General features: G+C 47.8%; 2 protein-coding genes and 1 pseudogene across 2 annotated transcripts; all 3 read right to left on the reverse strand.

Annotated features, from left to right (window-relative positions):
- Positions 1–5,249: 5,249 nt before the first annotated feature.
- On the reverse strand, positions 5,250–8,933 carry LOC124686911 (aspartate aminotransferase, mitochondrial-like). Its single transcript, XM_047220788.1, has 10 exons — positions 8,751–8,933; positions 8,558–8,643; positions 7,862–8,068; positions 7,520–7,625; positions 7,004–7,108; positions 6,729–6,901; positions 6,204–6,363; positions 6,010–6,105; positions 5,680–5,774; positions 5,250–5,563 (listed from the first exon to the last, which is right to left on the reverse strand). Exons 1-10 carry the CDS (start codon positions 8,931–8,933, stop codon positions 5,497–5,499), a joined length of 1,278 nt encoding a protein of 425 aa, XP_047076744.1. The 3' UTR covers positions 5,250–5,496.
- A 2,297-nt stretch (positions 8,934–11,230) lies between these two features.
- Positions 11,231–13,132, reverse strand: LOC124686912 (annotated as a pseudogene).
- A 1,109-nt stretch (positions 13,133–14,241) lies between these two features.
- LOC124686913 (60S ribosomal protein L11-like) lies at positions 14,242–16,239 on the reverse strand. The gene is made up of 5 exons (XM_047220789.1): positions 16,148–16,239; positions 15,946–16,053; positions 15,793–15,835; positions 15,522–15,717; positions 14,242–14,612 (listed from the first exon to the last, which is right to left on the reverse strand). Exons 1-5 carry the CDS (start codon positions 16,148–16,150, stop codon positions 14,420–14,422), a joined length of 543 nt encoding a protein of 180 aa, XP_047076745.1. The 5' UTR covers positions 16,151–16,239; the 3' UTR covers positions 14,242–14,419.
- Positions 16,240–16,779: the final 540 nt, after the last annotated feature.

Consider the following 16,779-nt stretch of genomic DNA (forward strand, 5'->3'; position numbering starts at 1 on the left):
TTTATCACTTTTAAGGGGTGAAAACAGGGGCAAAGACTAGAACCCTTAAACTCTCAAAATTTTAAGGATTTGAGGTTCTAGTCTTTGCCGCAATCCTCATACCCTCAAACTGTTATTTGACATATATCACAATTATCACTAGAAAAACACATTCAACCATGAAACAAACTAGGACAAGAAAGATCATTGATGCATGGTTTAATAGTTTACATCACAAAATCATCATCTTCCCCCTCTCATCGGCACCGTCACCAAAAAGTTGCACCTTGGTGCCATCTCCTAGACCGCCACACCGCCATCAAGCACCTCCATAGGCGTCGGTGGTGAAGTCCTCCACACCGCCATCGCCGCCACCACTCATCGGAGTGTCACCCCAAAGAGTAGAGGACGCAGTACGGAATATCCTCTTCCTCTCCGCGATATCTTCCTTGTACTCGTTCTACCATGCCAATTGCTCTTCATCCATGTCCTTCTCCGACATCATCATGTGCTCCTTCTCTTCCACCATGAGTTCTTTCCATGCCTTTGCTTCTTTGACCTTGATCATCCTCTCCTCCAAGTCGGCCTTGCGCGCTCTTTCTTCGGCCTTGCGCTTCGCTTCTTCACGCCTTGCTTCAACTTGTGCAAGCTTCACCTCTTTCTTCTTCTCGGTGATAAGAAGCTTTGTCTTCAATGTCTTCATTGTCAATGTCTCCCTTGACTTCATCATTTTCTCCATCTTCTCCCTCATGCTTGACGCCTCTCCTTCCATCTCATCCTTAACTTTGCCTTCTTGGTTCCCTCGGGCTTGCACGCGTTCCTTTCCTCCTCATCATTATCATCCATCCTAAGCATTGCCGACTTCTTGGGGTGCGGTATCTTGATCCCTCAACTTCTACTTGTCAAAATCTTTGAGATGTTCCCAAGCATGCTTAAATGCGAATGGTTTGCCCTTGGAAGCGGGCATCTCCATGTACCTCTTGGCGGCAATGCCCTCCTACAAGAACACACATATGCATAGAACATCAAAATAACACACATATGCATAGAACATCAAAATAACACACATATGCATAGAACATCGAAATAACACACATATGCACTCACATAGTCACTCTCCACGCTTCCACTAGACGGTGCATCAATCACTTGTGCCATTGCCACACTCCAAAGAGCACACTGGGGCTTCATCAACTCCCACCGGCCTTGAAGCGACCGGTATGAACGAGAGATGTACCCACCAGTCTTCGGCTTCATCTTGCAATAGGTGTCCTCTATGCGTTGCCAATATCGTTTACCGGTTTGATCGGTACCGGTGCTTGCATCCATTCCCACATCAGCCCAAGCACGAACCAAGAGAATGTCTTCGGCGATGCTATAGTTGGTTGAGCGCACGGCGATGGAGCGGGCGGCGGTGGTTGCATCTATCTCGGTCACCTCGTCCTCATCTTCCTCTTCCTCCCCCCCTCCTATTCCTCCAATTCATCACCAAACCCAAAGGGCTCGAGAGTAGGAGCCCCGAGGTCCAAATCCGCGTCTTGGAGAAGCCCCATGAATGATGGTACCGGTGTGGGCATTACATCAAACACCTCATGCACGACGGTTGGAGGAGTGGCGAGTGTGGGCGCCGGTGCGGCCTTCTTCCGCGCGGTGGTCTTCTTGACGGCTTGCTTGGTGCCCGCATGCTTCTTTGGCCAAAGCGTCGCCTTCTTCCGACGGGCCTTGGTGGTGGGCGGCGGGGCGACGGGCGGGGCAGGGGCGACGGGCGGGGCGGCGACGAGCGGTGGCGGGCTGCGGCTGCACGACGTGTTGCCCAGCACACCGCTGTTTCGCGCCGACGTGCGTGGCGGCGACCACCGCGGCCACCTCCACACCAGACCGCACGGGCGGGGCCGCGAGGGAGGCGGCGGGGCCGGTGACGGGGCCGGCGAGGGAGGAGTCGGCCGGCTCCATGGCGCGGGGCGGCCGGCGGCGGCGGGGGCGACGGGCGGGGCGCGGGTCTGAAACTTCCCTCCCACGTGTGGGGGAATAGAGGTTGTAGGGGTTGGGCCTCTCCAACCCTCACATGTACAGGTTGGGAGGAGGAATAGGGGTCCGGCCCTTAAATTTTTTTGAGGGTTCGAAGGTTAAGGGGTTCTAGTCTACGTCGTTTTTCAACCCTTATCCGACCCTTAAAACTGCAGTTCAAAAAGCCTTGAAATTGACAAAATAAAAAGTACAAAACTTGCTCCAGCAGATTACCTACCCTGTCTGATATCCATAATTTTTTTTGTGAGCACACTGCACACCCTACTCCCTATCCATGGTTTTCTTTTGAGGCCTAAATTTTTGGCCCCGCTTGCCTGTACTCGCGCGCCGCCTCATTGTAGCCCCATCCGACGCCACCGCCTCGACCTCCCGCGAGCAGGTATACACATCCAGGATGGCTGGCCACGAACACCGTGCCACCCCCACGTTGACTCGTTCTGCCCCATCGCTCAACCGCGAAGCTCAACCATGAAGTTGCATGTGAGAGCTTAGCTTCCGTCGCCCCGCTTTAGCCACCCAACAATCAGCATTGAGTTGTACGCTTGGAAGGTGCTTGTCAAAGTTTTGACAAGGTATTTTTTTTCAATTTTCTTTGTAATTTGTGTGAGCAATGCCAAGTGTTGTTTTTAGTGTTCGGCATGGAATTTGTGTAGGTTATCTCACTTTTGTGTCGGACGATGATGATGATTCTGGGATCAAAAGACATGGGAGATCATGATAGCGTGTGTGATAATGTACAAATTATAATTGAGGATGAACGACATCAAAAAGGCTTTGAGTACGCAAATGTTGGAACAACTATGAGGCCCAAGCATAATCCTGGCTGAGTGCAAACATTTATTTAAATGAATCAACAAACCAAGTATCCTGTCGCCACCTAAATAGCTTCAAGTTGAGGATTTGTGGCAGTTCACAGTGGTTCCTCCATGTTTTATTTGAATTATTTGTTCATTTGAATCCTATGTTGTGTTAACAGGTATGAGTTGCGGCAAGGGGATCCTCTTTCCCCCTTGCTCTTTGACTCGGTGATGGAGGTACTTCACCTCCTCCTACGGAAGGCCGCCTCTGAGGGGTTGCTTTCGTGGCTCGCCCCACGTGGTCTCCCTCACCGTACTCCTATGTACACAGACGACGTGGTGACCTTCCTCAAGCCAGAGAGGGCTGATTTGCTGGCTTGTACAGCGGTGGTGGAGGACTTCGGGGAGGCCTCGGGCCTCCGCACCAACCGAATCAAGTGATCCCTCCACCCTATCCGCTGCACCGTGGAGCAAGTGGAGTTGGCGCAGTCGATTCTACAGTGCTCGGTGGAGGGGTGACCCTGCAAATATCTGGCCCCCCTTGGGTTGCGCAAGTTTATTGCGGCCCATCTGCAGCCCGTGGTGGAAAGGGCAGCAAGCCGGCTGCCCCTATGGAGTGCCCGATTGCTTAACAGTGGTGGGCGGACGATTCTGGTGCAGACAACTCTTAGCGTCATACCGGTTCACGTGATGATGTCGCTGGACATGCCCCCCCCCTCCCCCAAGATGATGTAGGCTCTCAAGAAGATTTGTCGGGACTTCATATGGAAGGCCATGGCGGACGTGAGTGGCGGCCACTGCCTGGTGGCATGGGACAAGGTGACCTCTCCTAAATCCTGTGGGGGTCTGGGCCTCCCCAACCTTCAGTTCCTCAACCTAGCGCTGCGATGTCGTTGGGCGTGGCTACAAAGAGTGGAAGCGACCAAGGCTTGGGCAGAGTTTGATCTTAAGATCCCCCTAGCCTGGGCCCTCTTCGAATCCGCCACGGCGGTGGTCGTTGGTAATGGGGCAAGAGCTATGTTCTGGAAGGATCGCTGGCTACAGGGCGCCAGGGTGGCGGACCATGCGCCCAACTTGGTGGCCATGGTTCCGGCACGGAAGGTCAAGGTTCGCTCGGTCAAGGATGGCCTTGCCGGGGAGTGGCTGTGTGATTGTGGGCCGGACCTAAGTCCTGCAGCGGTGGCGGAGTTCTTTCATCTATTGGGCATCCTCGCTGATGTTACGTTGGTCCCGGAGCAAGAGGACTCCTTTGTGTGGCGTTGGTCGGCGGACCGGAAGTTCTCCGCGAGGTCGGCATACGCAACCTTCTTTGCAGAGACTACGGTGGCGCTCGTTGCTTCAGAGATTTAGCGTTCGAGGGCGCCATACATTTGCAAGTTCTTCGCTTGGCTGGTGTCCCGAAACAGGTGTTGGACGGCGGATAGACTCTAGAGACGCGGCCTGCCACGGCCGGTGGCCTGCCCCCTCTGCGACCAGGAGCAGGAGATGCTCCAGCACCTCCTACTCGGTTGTGTGGTCGCATATGAGGTATAGGCGTGGGCGTTGACACGGTGGAACAGGTTGGAGTGGATGCCGAGATAGTGCACTGGTGGACCTCGCTTCGTTGCCCCAGTGCGATGCGCAAGGACTTGTGTACGGCGATCATCCTGGTTTTCTGGTGTATCTGGAGGCACAGGAATGACGTTGTGTTCAAGGGCGCCACAGCGGTGGTGGCCATTCGACATAGGATTAGGGAGGAGTTCCAAAGGTGGCGTGTAGCTAGACTTTTCCGCTCGGAGTCCTTTGGATTTCCCGAGCATTTTCCTTTCTCGTGGCGGGATGGAGATTAGGCTTTCGATGTTGTAGGGGAGCTACCACCCCCTATTTACTTGTGCCTCGGACTTTCTTGTCCTTTCTTCTATATGATTAGTACACCTTACAGGGTGTATTCTCGAAAAAAATATAAATTTAAATTGTTGTTGAATTATATGTGGTAGAGACATTAATGTTTGAACTATTTATGATGTGAAAATAGAGTTAAAATAGAGTCATCGATATCCATAACAAAAGAGAAACAGGAGAAATATATGGGTTAGATTATAGATAAGTCTGTCGAGGTAGCAGACCAAAAGCTCTGCCCATATTATAGAAGCTACTCTATACTGGTTGTATAGCTTTTTGTTTTCACTCTTTCTAGCCTCCAATATATAATAAACGTTGGAGCTTTAGTTTAGATTTGGACTGTCCAATTTTAAACTAAATCTCCGACATTTATTATAGGTTGGAGGGAGTACTTTTGAAAGTCATTTAGCTGTTACTTTTGGAGGTGGGAGGGTGAGGGTTATAATTTTCCCTTCTACCAATATTTCCATCTTCGGAAACAAAGGCAGACGTTGAGTGGCTCAAACAGCAAGAGATACATTCCAATGCTCATTTTCTTTGAAGTTCAAATTCCTGGAGTTCTCATTAAAATAAAGGTATAACCATTTTCCACTGGCTCGTTACATTTACCACTAAAGGAACAGTCAAAAATAGGATCCAGACTACAGCTCTCTCAAAGACATCCAGGTACAATTCTTCATTTAGACAGCCGCAACAGGTTTGCTACAACTTATTTCTCTAGTATCATGGTATATAGTGAATAGCCGTCAAAAGAAATAAAAAACGCTCTTGTTTCATTGGCTGAAGGAGGTGAGAATAAGAAGCCTCAGTTTTATTTAGTGACATCATGAATGGCATTAGCCAAGTAGGCAACATTTCCTGTTGTTACACCAGCCATGCTGCAAGACACAATACAAATGAAATTAATACGCAGATATACACCAAGCCATCAGCAGAAAAAACTGATCCCTGCAAAAAAGAAAAAGATACCAAACAGTATTAGTTGTTGCTATACCTTATTCTCCCGTTGCGTGTCATGTAAATATGGTATTCATTTGTCAAGCGATCAACTTGTTCAGGTGTCATCCCACTGTAGCAGAACATTCCAATCTGCACAAATACACAAAGCAGTTATTTATACGATAATCAAATTGGAAGAAAAAAAAGTATCCTTTTAGTCTGCACTGGTATCCTTAGGGCATCAGCACTGTGTACAGGCAAGCACTGCCTCTGAGGTGGGCCCTACTTATTGCAATGACCTTGGTCGGGACGCATTGTGCATTGGTACAGGTTGCATGACAATATCATAATCAGAAATTCCATAATTACATTTACCACTATTTACCTGATTGGTAACATGCTCCCATGATAAAGGTGAACCTAAGTTTTCGAGATTCTCCCGAAGTGCCTTCCGCATTCCAATGATACGATCAGCCATACCCTAGAGACAACCAGACTTGTTAATAAACTACCTTTTGCGTACTTGACAGATCTCATTTAGGAACTTCAGATAGTTTAGAGAACTAATCAACAGTTTACCTTGACCTCTCTCAACCATAGGCTTTTCAATTCTGGATCATTAAGGATAATAGATACAACCAATGCACCATGGACAGGTGGGTTGCTGTACATTGGTCTCGCAATCTGTTGCAATTGGCTCTTAACAGAAACTGCTTGCAACTCATCCTCACATAGAACACTGCAATAGTAGAAAATCAAATTACAGCAACGACCATGATATGATCACTATTTTAAAAAGAAGATGCCATATTTCCTTTAGAGTCGTGAACTTTGCTACAGATAATACATATAGAGCATTCTGAATTGAAAAACTTCTAGTCTTTTTGTTTTATTTTGAAATGGCGTGTCTTGAGGAATCCAACAAGCTCTGACAAGCCATATTTATTTTATTTTGATAGCAAAGCCATAATTAATTTTGCATGAGCATGCATGCTATATTTTGGTCAGGAACACACATTATTACTCAAACTAATGGCTATGAAGAGAGCATTATGACATATGTTTCAACAGTAACTGGCAGTGGTCGAATAACGGAATAAATACCTCAGGCATCCCGCTCTCTGTCCATAAAGACCCATGTTCTTTGCATACGACTGAGCGCATCCAATTTGGTGCCCATCTTCAAGGAATATACGGATTGCCTTGGCATCTCTCTCTGGATCACCGCTAGCAAATCCTTGGTACGCCATGTCAAAGAACGGGAAATGGTTCTTCAACTACAGGAACACAAGAGTGAGATATGTAAAGCGTATACTGTAACTAACAGGAAGCCGATACACAAGTAACACCATTGCCAGTTATTTTTTCTTTCTCCTTACCTTGAACTGATAGGATATCTCTCTCCATTGTTCCTCTGTAGGATCTACCCCAGTAGGATTATGGGCACATGCATGAAGCAAAAAAAATGAGCCATTTGGAGCATTCTGCAGGTTGATAGAGAAAGTCAGAAGAAGAAAACATTAAATGGAAGCAACTATATACAAATTTCAACTGCAATCATGCCAGGAAATGGTGAATCCTTCCGTGGTTTAATTTCCAAATATCTAACAGACAAAGTATGATATCAGAGAAACTATATATAAACATAGAATGGCTCACAATAAGAGACAGAATAAGTAACATGACAAGAAGTTTGATTCATAGCTATGTGGTTTCAAAACTCCATATTAATTGTGATACACGGAGGAACAACAGTGCAATATGCCAAGAAGAGAAATATCTATTCCCTCCGATCCATAATACGTGTCGTTGTTTTAGTTGATTTTGAACTAAAACCACTACACTTATTATGGATCAGAGGGAGAAAGTAAAATGATGCTAGAGAAATGGATCACCTTGATATCATCCATCAATCCTGCGAAATCAAGCCCTCTTGATTCTGGATGGTAATATGAGTATGTTCTCTGTGGCACTTGAGCATCCCTCCAAATATTATGGTGGCTGAGGAAGTTTCCAACATTGATATTAGCAACTAAAAATGTAATGCAGATGGGAGGAAAGCTTCTTAAAGAATCCTGTCTGGCTACCGTAGAAGTATAAGGTAAGATGAACTGCTATTTCTTATAGAGAAACCACACTTGGGTTTACTGAAGATCCTCTCCCTTCCATATTTTTCTCAAAATGATCTGAGAAGTGAACAAAGGAACAATTGGTGTCATGGCAGAATTTCAACTCACTTGGACCATGTTGGCGTAGGTATGTAGATCTGTGAATCCGGCAAGAAACGCTTCTGGAAATCAGCGAAGAGCCGGCATGCCCCAGTACCTGAAAGCGCCTGCACCGCTGCAATCCTCTTATCTTTGATGAACTCAGATTCCTCTCCATACGCCAGCTTTAGCGACTCTTCAATCATCTTGATACTTCCTCCCATTGGAAGGTACTCCCTGTTGTGTAAATATAGTGATCATAGTAAGTTAGAATTCGTGGAAGATTGGCAATGTCCAATTATAGTAAGTGTTTAACCAAAAGACAACTTGTCTGGATGAAAAATCATTTTCATGATAAACACCCAAAACAAGCATCTGAAAATCGTCCTCAGTTACAGAACATGTAGATCGATCCAAAATCGACGTCCTGGTAGGCTGAAAGCAGCAAATGCGTTCGGGGACAATTGGGCCCATAAAAGATGAAGGCGACACTGAATCACTTACCGATCAAAAAAATACAACTATCTAAACCCCATACAAGCATGCTATTTTATCCCTAAACCCCACTGAAAAAACGATATGGTTCTGAAGCAAGCAAGTAGCTAAGATTGAGAACATATACAAACTAGCCATCCGCGAATCCCGTGTGCACTCAAGCCCGGCACCACCAAGTTTAGTCAGATAGAACACCACTCGTGCAGCGAGTAGGAAGGGGATCTCACTCACATGTTGAGGTTGCCGGCGATCCGGCTCTCCGCCTGGCGCACGCAGTCGAGCACGACGGGCTTGCCGTTGTCGTCCCGGTAGGCGCCCTGCAGTTTCGCCCAGCCCCCAATGCTCAGAACCAGAACAAGAACCAGCCGGGATTCGGATCGAGAGAGAGAAAGGAACTGGCAAGCTAGGAGCGGCGGGCACTTACGACGCCGACGTTCACTTTGTCGGGGGAGGGGTCGGCGAGGAAGGCCTCGGTGACGCCGAGGATGGGGTCCTTGGGCGCCGGCTCGACGTGGCCGAAGAGCGACGCCATCGCCCTCGCCGGCGCGCTGCCCGGCAGCAGGGGCCCGCGGCGCCGGATCGCGGAGGCCGCGCGGTGCAGCGCCATGCCGGGCGGGCGGGCGGGGAGGAGGAGGTGGCTGTGAGCTTGAGAAGGGGCGGGCGGAGAGGAAAGGTGGAAATCTGTGGGTGTTGCGGCGGTGGTTTTGCGCACTGTGGAAGGGGGAGCCAAAGAAAAAGGCGTTTCTTTTCGACGATTCTCCTCTTCCTCTTCCTCCTCGATGCGCGGGCGGCGCCGGCGCCTCCCACGCCACGCTAGCTGACGACGTTACGGTCTACTGTTTCTACTACTGACTTATTCTTCCTTTGTTGACTGGTAATTTTTGTGAATGCTAGTTATACCAAATGGAAAAGAGAAATGCTCATCATTTGCTAACGTACAGAGTTCTTTGCTGCATAAAGACCACCTCCTGACTCCTGTCTTGTACTCCCTTCCTTCGCAACTACTTCTCGTTTTAGGTTTGATCAAAGTCAAATTTTATAAGTTTTAGCTAAATATTTACAATATAAAATTAATTGTATTAAAGCATCAATAATTATGTTTTCATATTATATGTATTTGGTGTTACGGATAATGATGTTTTTTCTTATATTCTTGATCAAGTTTTGTAAAATTTAACTTTAACTAAACCTAGAACACAAACAAAATAAAAATGGAGGAACTAGTGAGGGCCTCCATTTGCAACTTCTGTTAAGAACAAAGCCCCAAGTAAAGGACTCATCATAAAAAAAAAGGAACAGTGCTACTTTTTTCCTTTCGAATGAGCCAAGTGACCAAATTAGGCGATGATTTTCATCCGATGCGACACCAAAATCAAGCCCTATGTCTTTTGCATGTTGGACCATCTCACGGTTGAGAGTTATGGTCATACACAAATCGGACATGAATGGTCGTACGCACAACAGTACTGTAAAAAAGAAAAATAAAACTACAATCGACATAAATTTGGGACAACTTGATCAGATTTTGAGTTGAGTGACACCTTTTTTCATAGAGTGGCCACACACCATGCGAGGGTTTCCCTCGCCAATTGTTTTCAAATAGGGGCAAAAGTTTTACTCCAACTATTAATTAAAAAACAAAAATGATCAATTAATTAACAGAAAATCTGGCAAAATGCGTAAGCAAACACAACATGTGAACTACTCTCAAAACATGGAACTCCTACAAACACAAACTCTCGATGCTCTGATCGTCACACAGAATAGGAAAATCTATCAGATACACATGAACAAAGATTTGAAAAGTGATAACCTCAAAAGATGAGAACCGTCCATAAAAAAAGCCACACATTTCTTAAGAATCTAAGATACTCAATCATCTTCTAGATTTTGCCCTCGAAGCCGTATCCGCTATGAGGCAAACAATGTACTGGACAAAATCAAGAGCTAACCGCTTCCAAACTAACAGACCGTCACCAAAATGAGAAGATAGCCAAGTTGGTTTTTTTACGGGTTAATTAAATATATGGCACTGCAATTATTTCGTATTTGAGAACTGCCACCAAAATTTTCATCTTTCGAAATATGCCATTGTAGTAACATTTTTTTGAAAGATAAGAATAGTAGTATTTCTCGAATATGTAATAATCGTAGTGGCATATGTCTAATTAACCTTTTTAAAAATATCTGGAATATTATATATCAATTTTTTAAACAAATGGTCATATATTGGCCTTTATTTGGAGTTTCCAGTCAATAAAGGTAACTACGAGCAGTATCCGTTGTTGTGATCCCGCTCCACGAGGCATATAGGTAACAAAGATGGAAAACATAAATAACACTGTAAAAGACCATTCAAGTGGGAATTTTGCGAAATGCAATGTCAAACTGTATATACAACACACATACATGGTGGATATGGTTTGAGGTTTTGAAGTTATGGTGGAGAAGTGTATTGATTGCGATAAAGACATGCAACACAAATTGTTGACTTGCAGTAGTAGGTTTGGCAAGAGCGGATGGCAACATAGACTGCATTGTTTGGTGGTGTTTATCAAGTACCGAGTTGTGGTTTTCACGGTCACAACTCAAGGTATGTCTTTATACTGTTTTATGAAATCGGACTTTCTTAGTGATGAAAAGTCAAGATTTTCGATAAGATGAAGATAAGACTTGTGGGTTGTTTTCTTCTTGAAAGCATGGCTTTTGTGTGTGTGTGTGTGGGGGGGGGGGGGGGCGGAGATTTGTAGTCTAGGTGTTGTCTTATGTGGTGGTTAGAGTGCTATTATTGCGAGTGTTTCATCACCGCGGTGGGTCTTTGTTATTTATTTTTTTGATTGTGTGCATTCTTGATATTTTCGTACATCTCATTGATGTAGATACAAAGTGTAATTGGTATCTTCGTAATACTAATATTATTTTTATCGAAAAAACAACACGCATACACAGACCGGCAAGGGACCCAAACCAGCGTATGAACGTCTGAAGTGTCAAATCTCTGAAACCAATCCACCCTGCCTCCTCTTCCTTTTTGCCACAAGGGGAGGGATGCTCTGCTCACTCCAGAACACCAGCCCAGGATCCACCTGAGCCTTCACCATTGCCAGCTTCCTGAAGTTTCCCCTGAAGTATTTCTCTCCCCACGCCCTGGCGTCCTCATAGGTCGTGTTACCCTCAATATTCTGCCCCAAGTCCAAGTCCCTGAAGTTGATGTATGCAGCTCTAGGCCTCTTGCTCACGTAGGGCGTCATGAGCTGATGCACCCCCCTGACCCAACCCAAATGCTCCTCCTCAGACGACACGTTCTTGCCACCACCTCCCCACTTGACGAAGTATTGGACGTTGTAGAGGTACCCTCGCCGGTGCGCGTACGGCGTATCGGACTCCGGTATCTCGCCCATCCTCCCGCCCTGCGGGTCGATGTCGATCGAGCCGCCCTGATCGTCGACGATCTTGTCGAGCAGTACGGCTAGACCGGCCGTCGGAATTGGCGATGTCAGGTAGTCCAGCTTGACCTTGTAGTACTCTTTGGGTTGGAGCGTTCTGTCAAGAAACACTTCTGCAGGTTGGCCGTTGGTGTAGCCGTAGAAGTAGAGCATGGACTGAATCCAGTTCATCTCTCTGCAGTCGCTCGGCTTGATTCCTAGCTCAGGCAGATGGTTGTTCAATTGTGAGATCATGCCGCTGCAATTTCCGAGAAAGAGTGACTTGAACACCACCAACGGCCGCCTCTCGCCGTCGTCGTCGACCTTGGGCTCCATGGCCGCCTTGACGAAGAGATCGTCCGGGAGGGCGTGTGTGCCACGACCTGCCATCTGGTGAGAAGACGGAGCATCGCTTGTTTGTCCTCCCCTCCTCGCCGAACAAGCCGGCGGACGGTGAAGGCGGAAACGACGCTCGGGACGGGGACCAGCCTCACGGTCCAAGAAACGACGATGCCGAAGCTGCCGCCGCCGCCGCCCCTGATCGCCCAGAAGAGGTCCTCCCCCATGGCCTCCCGGTCCAGCAGCCTCCCCTCCGCGTCCACCACCTCGGCGTCCACGACGTTGTCGGCGGCGAGGCCGTGCCTGCGCATCATCGGCCCGAACCCGCCCCCGCTGAGGTGCCCACCGACGCAGACCGTGGGACAGATCCCGGCGGGGAAGCCGAGCGCCCCGTCGCTCCCTTCCGCCACCGCGTAGTAGAGCTCCCCGAGCGTGACCGCAGGCTCGGCGCGCGCTTCACGGCGCGCCGCGTCGACCCGCACAGCCCGGAGCGCGGCGACGTCGATGACGGCGAACGGGCGACCTCCGCTGGGACGGAGCGCTCGGTAGGAGAGGCCCTCGTAGTCGTGGCCGCCGCTGCGGGCGCGGACCGTGAGGCCGTGGGCCTTGCAGCAGGCCACGGACGCCTGCACCTCGGGGACGGTCCTGGGCGTGACGAGCAGCGACGGCCTCGGCGTCCGCGCCGAGGCGAAGCGGAGGTTCTGGATGGTGGAGGCGAGGAGGGGTCGGTAGGAGGCGTCCGCCGGCCAGTGGACGAGCTCGGACGGGTCGTCGGTGCCCGGCGACAGGCGGGAGATGCAGAGCAGGAAGCTGTCGCGGAGGCCTTCTTCTTCTTCTTCGAGTTCATGCGGCTGCGTGGACGAAGGCGGGACAAGAAGGAGCACGACGAGGGCGACGAGGAGGTGAGAGAGGCGTGTGCATGGCTGCATCGTCTTCGATTCTCCCGCGCGCGGCCGGCCACCTTGTACTCCGGCCAAGCAATTTTTTTGAAACTGGTGCTCCGGCTATGCACTGATTAGCAGGAGGATCAAGATAAGCTCGATTGGAGTCTTGCTGATTGGAGAGGAGAAAACGGTGAAGATTAGCTCGATTCGAGATGTTGCCAACTTGACCTGAGGCGCGCTTTCACGTCACTGCTTTGAAAATTAGAGTATAGAAAAGGTTTACTAATGGTGACAATCTCAAGATAGATATAGGAAATTGTTTTTTTTTCTTTTTTACATGAGATATGGGTAATTGATAGGTCTCAATCGAACTGGTTTCAAGTCTCGATCGACAGCAGCAAACGTCACATGCGCCTCGCGATGGGCCGCAATCATCTACCCCGACAGCCAGGTTGATGATCCATGGAGACTTGCATGGTGATGTTGTACGCATTGAGTATTAAGCAGTCGCCGACCCGGGTTAATTGCCAAAATCACCACCGTATAAGCACTAACACGAGTCTAATCATATATAGCCAACTAAATACATCTAGCAGACCGCGGTAGGAGAGTCGCTTGCTGGGTACTGTTGACGAGGAAGTAGTCCAACGAAGACGAAGAGTCACGCTTGGACGTATACTAAAAAAATACTACCTCCGATTTAAGAAATAAGACGTCCTCGTTTTACATGTTTTTTGTTTGACTAAATATTACTTCAAATATATAAAAATTATTTGTATAAAATTAATATTATTAGAAAGTGTTTTTCAATACAAATCCAATGATACTAATTACATACTAATATAACCAAGATTTTGTTGCTTAATTTTTATGACCAAAGTTCATCTTGAAAGATCGATTCAATGAAAATTCCACGAGGAGGATTATCCTCGCGATATTTTTATTCCAACTAGTGCATCCATAATAAATATTTCTTAGATGCTTTTCTCCAAGATATTGGTGGTTGGGCATGCACATACTATTTGCTACTATAAATATATGGTATTAATTGTAAAAAAACATAACATACATTTCAAGATAAATGAAAAACTTCCAAACAAGATTTCCACGGAGTATTCTTGAACAGATGAACACTATCCAATGTGTTCAGGAACCACCTCCGAGGTTTAATCAAACCAACACTGACGTAGCAATAAAATTCAACAAGGACAGGAATCCAGAACGGCACGAACAAAATAACAAACTGACGAAAAATGAACAGGCGACAAAAATTAAGAGCTGGGCCAATTAACTAGGCGACCACAAAGGAATGAAAGTCAGCCTTTAGCTCAGGTAGGTAATAGGTAAAATATCTGGCTACAGAATTCATCGTCAATTTGCAAGGTGAACTTCCGTTCGCGACAAGAGGATAAAGGTTCTAACAGCTGCAACATAGAGATGAGATTTCAAGCGTTGTGCGACTTGTTGAGGATGACTCCCTCGTACTTGGCCTGGAACCACCTCATGGCATCCTCCTTGGTCACCCTCTGGTGGATCCCGATGCGAGCCTTGCACCTGCGGCGGCGGGACACACGGTAGCCAGCACGCTCAAGCACGACGTAGAAGTCCATTCCGTAGATACCTGTTGAGGGATCGTACCTGCAGAACATGATAGAGGTTCATCAATAAGGTTGCGCTGAAAGCATCAGTTCAAAAGCACACAACAATGAAGAATAAGTGCATCTGCTGAAACCATAAAACTCCGCAGCCATATAGCTAGTACGAAACTGGCAGAGAAAGTTCTCACCACCATCGGACATGCAGAGCATGAGTATGGGATTCAAATGAGCTCGTATCAGTGTTTAAAGAGCTAATTAAACATCCGCAATCGATCAACAAACGAGGAAAATGTATTACTACGAAACTTCTGAACAACAATAGCTGAAAATGGATGTTTCAAACAGAAATCTATCAAAATGTATCATGAGAAATACTAAAAGTGAATACTGGACTGTTTAATACATAAAAAAAACTGCAGAAATAAGCAATTGCAAAACAAGCATTACACTCGGCAATAATCATTTCTCAATTGATATAAGAATGTATACTACAGTTAGTGGCTGATGTTGAGTGATCTCATGACCCGCTGTAACTTTAAGTTGGCATTACCATTAACAATGGCAATCATGTGCCATCTTTAGTTAGAAGTACATAACCATCATGTATGCCACCAAGTCCTAGATACCGAGTGAGTGACTAGAAGACCAAGAAAAGTAGAAAATGAAGCTGAAGATTTGCTAACATAACACAAACATGGCATCTAGAACTAAGGAAAATCACACAGAAGATCATTCAGTTTTATACTAGAACAAGTCGTAGAGGCCCAATCCTAGCTGATATCATGAAAATGGACACTCGCAACAGAATAACAACAGAGAATCAGAACGAATAATACCACAAGGCATCTTAAATTCCTAGCCAATTAAAGACAATGGAACCACAGATGTATCATTGCCATAACAATGCAGATAAAATTGATATGTTGAGAGCCAAGGAAGACGGCCTTACTTCATGCCAAGGTCGATGTGCTCCTGGATACCGAATCCAAAGCAGCCGGTCTCACTGAAGTTCCTCCTGAGCAGCTCGTACTCCTTGACCTTGAGCCCGCTCTCGAGCAGCTGCATGGCCTTCTCGCCACGCACCGTCACGTAGCACGCGATCTTCTCGTTACGCCTGATGCCGAACGAACGCACGGTGTACCTCGCTGACCAACACAAAAACGTCAGCACTGCCGGTATTAGACAGCGGAACAAAGCAGAGCCCGACGCGGAAACATTACCCTTGGAGAACACCGGCGACTGCCCGCTGAGCTGCTCGAGCACCTGCAAGAACCGACAGCGAGATGAGATGGGGTTGCCCGGGTGGGAAGATCCATTCATGGAACCGAGCGATAGAGAGAGGGAGAAGAGTGACGGGAGGGGGTGATGGCGACCTTGGAGGCGCGGGTGAGCCTGTCGCCGCTCTCCCCGACGGAGCAGTTGAGGACGAGCTTCTGCACCTTGATCTCCCGCATGGGGTTCGCCCGCTTCTTCTCCGTCGACTACACACGCAACAACAGACGAAGGTAACCGCATTAGACTCACGAGAAGGAACGGGGATGAGGAGAGCTAGGGCGGGAAGAGAAGGGGCGCGACCATGGCGGCAGATTCTTCGGCTTCGGCGACGGCGGCGGGGAAGGAGATGGTGGTGCGCTTCTGGCGTCGAGAGGGGATTGCAGGGTGGCGGCGCGGGGTTAAAAGGCAGCAACCCTAGCTCCGGAAAGAGGCTGAGATTTGAGAGGCTTTTCCGCATGGGCCTGCTCGGCTAGATGGGCTTTAGATGGGTTATTTTCTATTGGGCTGTCGTTTCATTGTCGATCCACATACAAAATATTTTCTGCGAGAAACTCAAGCCATTCTTTTGGGCGTCTTTGTTTGTTTGGGCTGGTTGTGGGGCTGACTGCGGCTTGTTGTGTTGTGCCTGTGCAGGACATAGTTGTTGTTCTAAGAGTATCTCCAACCGCGTCCCCAAATTGTTCTCCAAAGGATTTGGGGCACGCCGGACCAAAAAACCGTTTCAGCTGTTCCAAAGCCCATTTTTGTCCGGCGCGCTTCGATACGGTGTCCGGCGCTCCGAGTCCGTCCCCGTCCCACAGGGGACGCTTCGGGCACGCCGGACACAACGAAAAGCGAGGCGAACCGACGCGGGCCCGGTGCGTTAGCGGCTCGGAAGCCTAAAACCCCGTTGCCTACCTTTGGTCAAGCGACGTTAATGGCGTCCCTGTTTT

This window comes from Lolium rigidum, chromosome 2, assembly GCF_022539505.1.
Source record: "Lolium rigidum isolate FL_2022 chromosome 2, APGP_CSIRO_Lrig_0.1, whole genome shotgun sequence".
NCBI classification, from domain to species: domain Eukaryota; kingdom Viridiplantae; phylum Streptophyta; class Magnoliopsida; order Poales; family Poaceae; genus Lolium; species Lolium rigidum.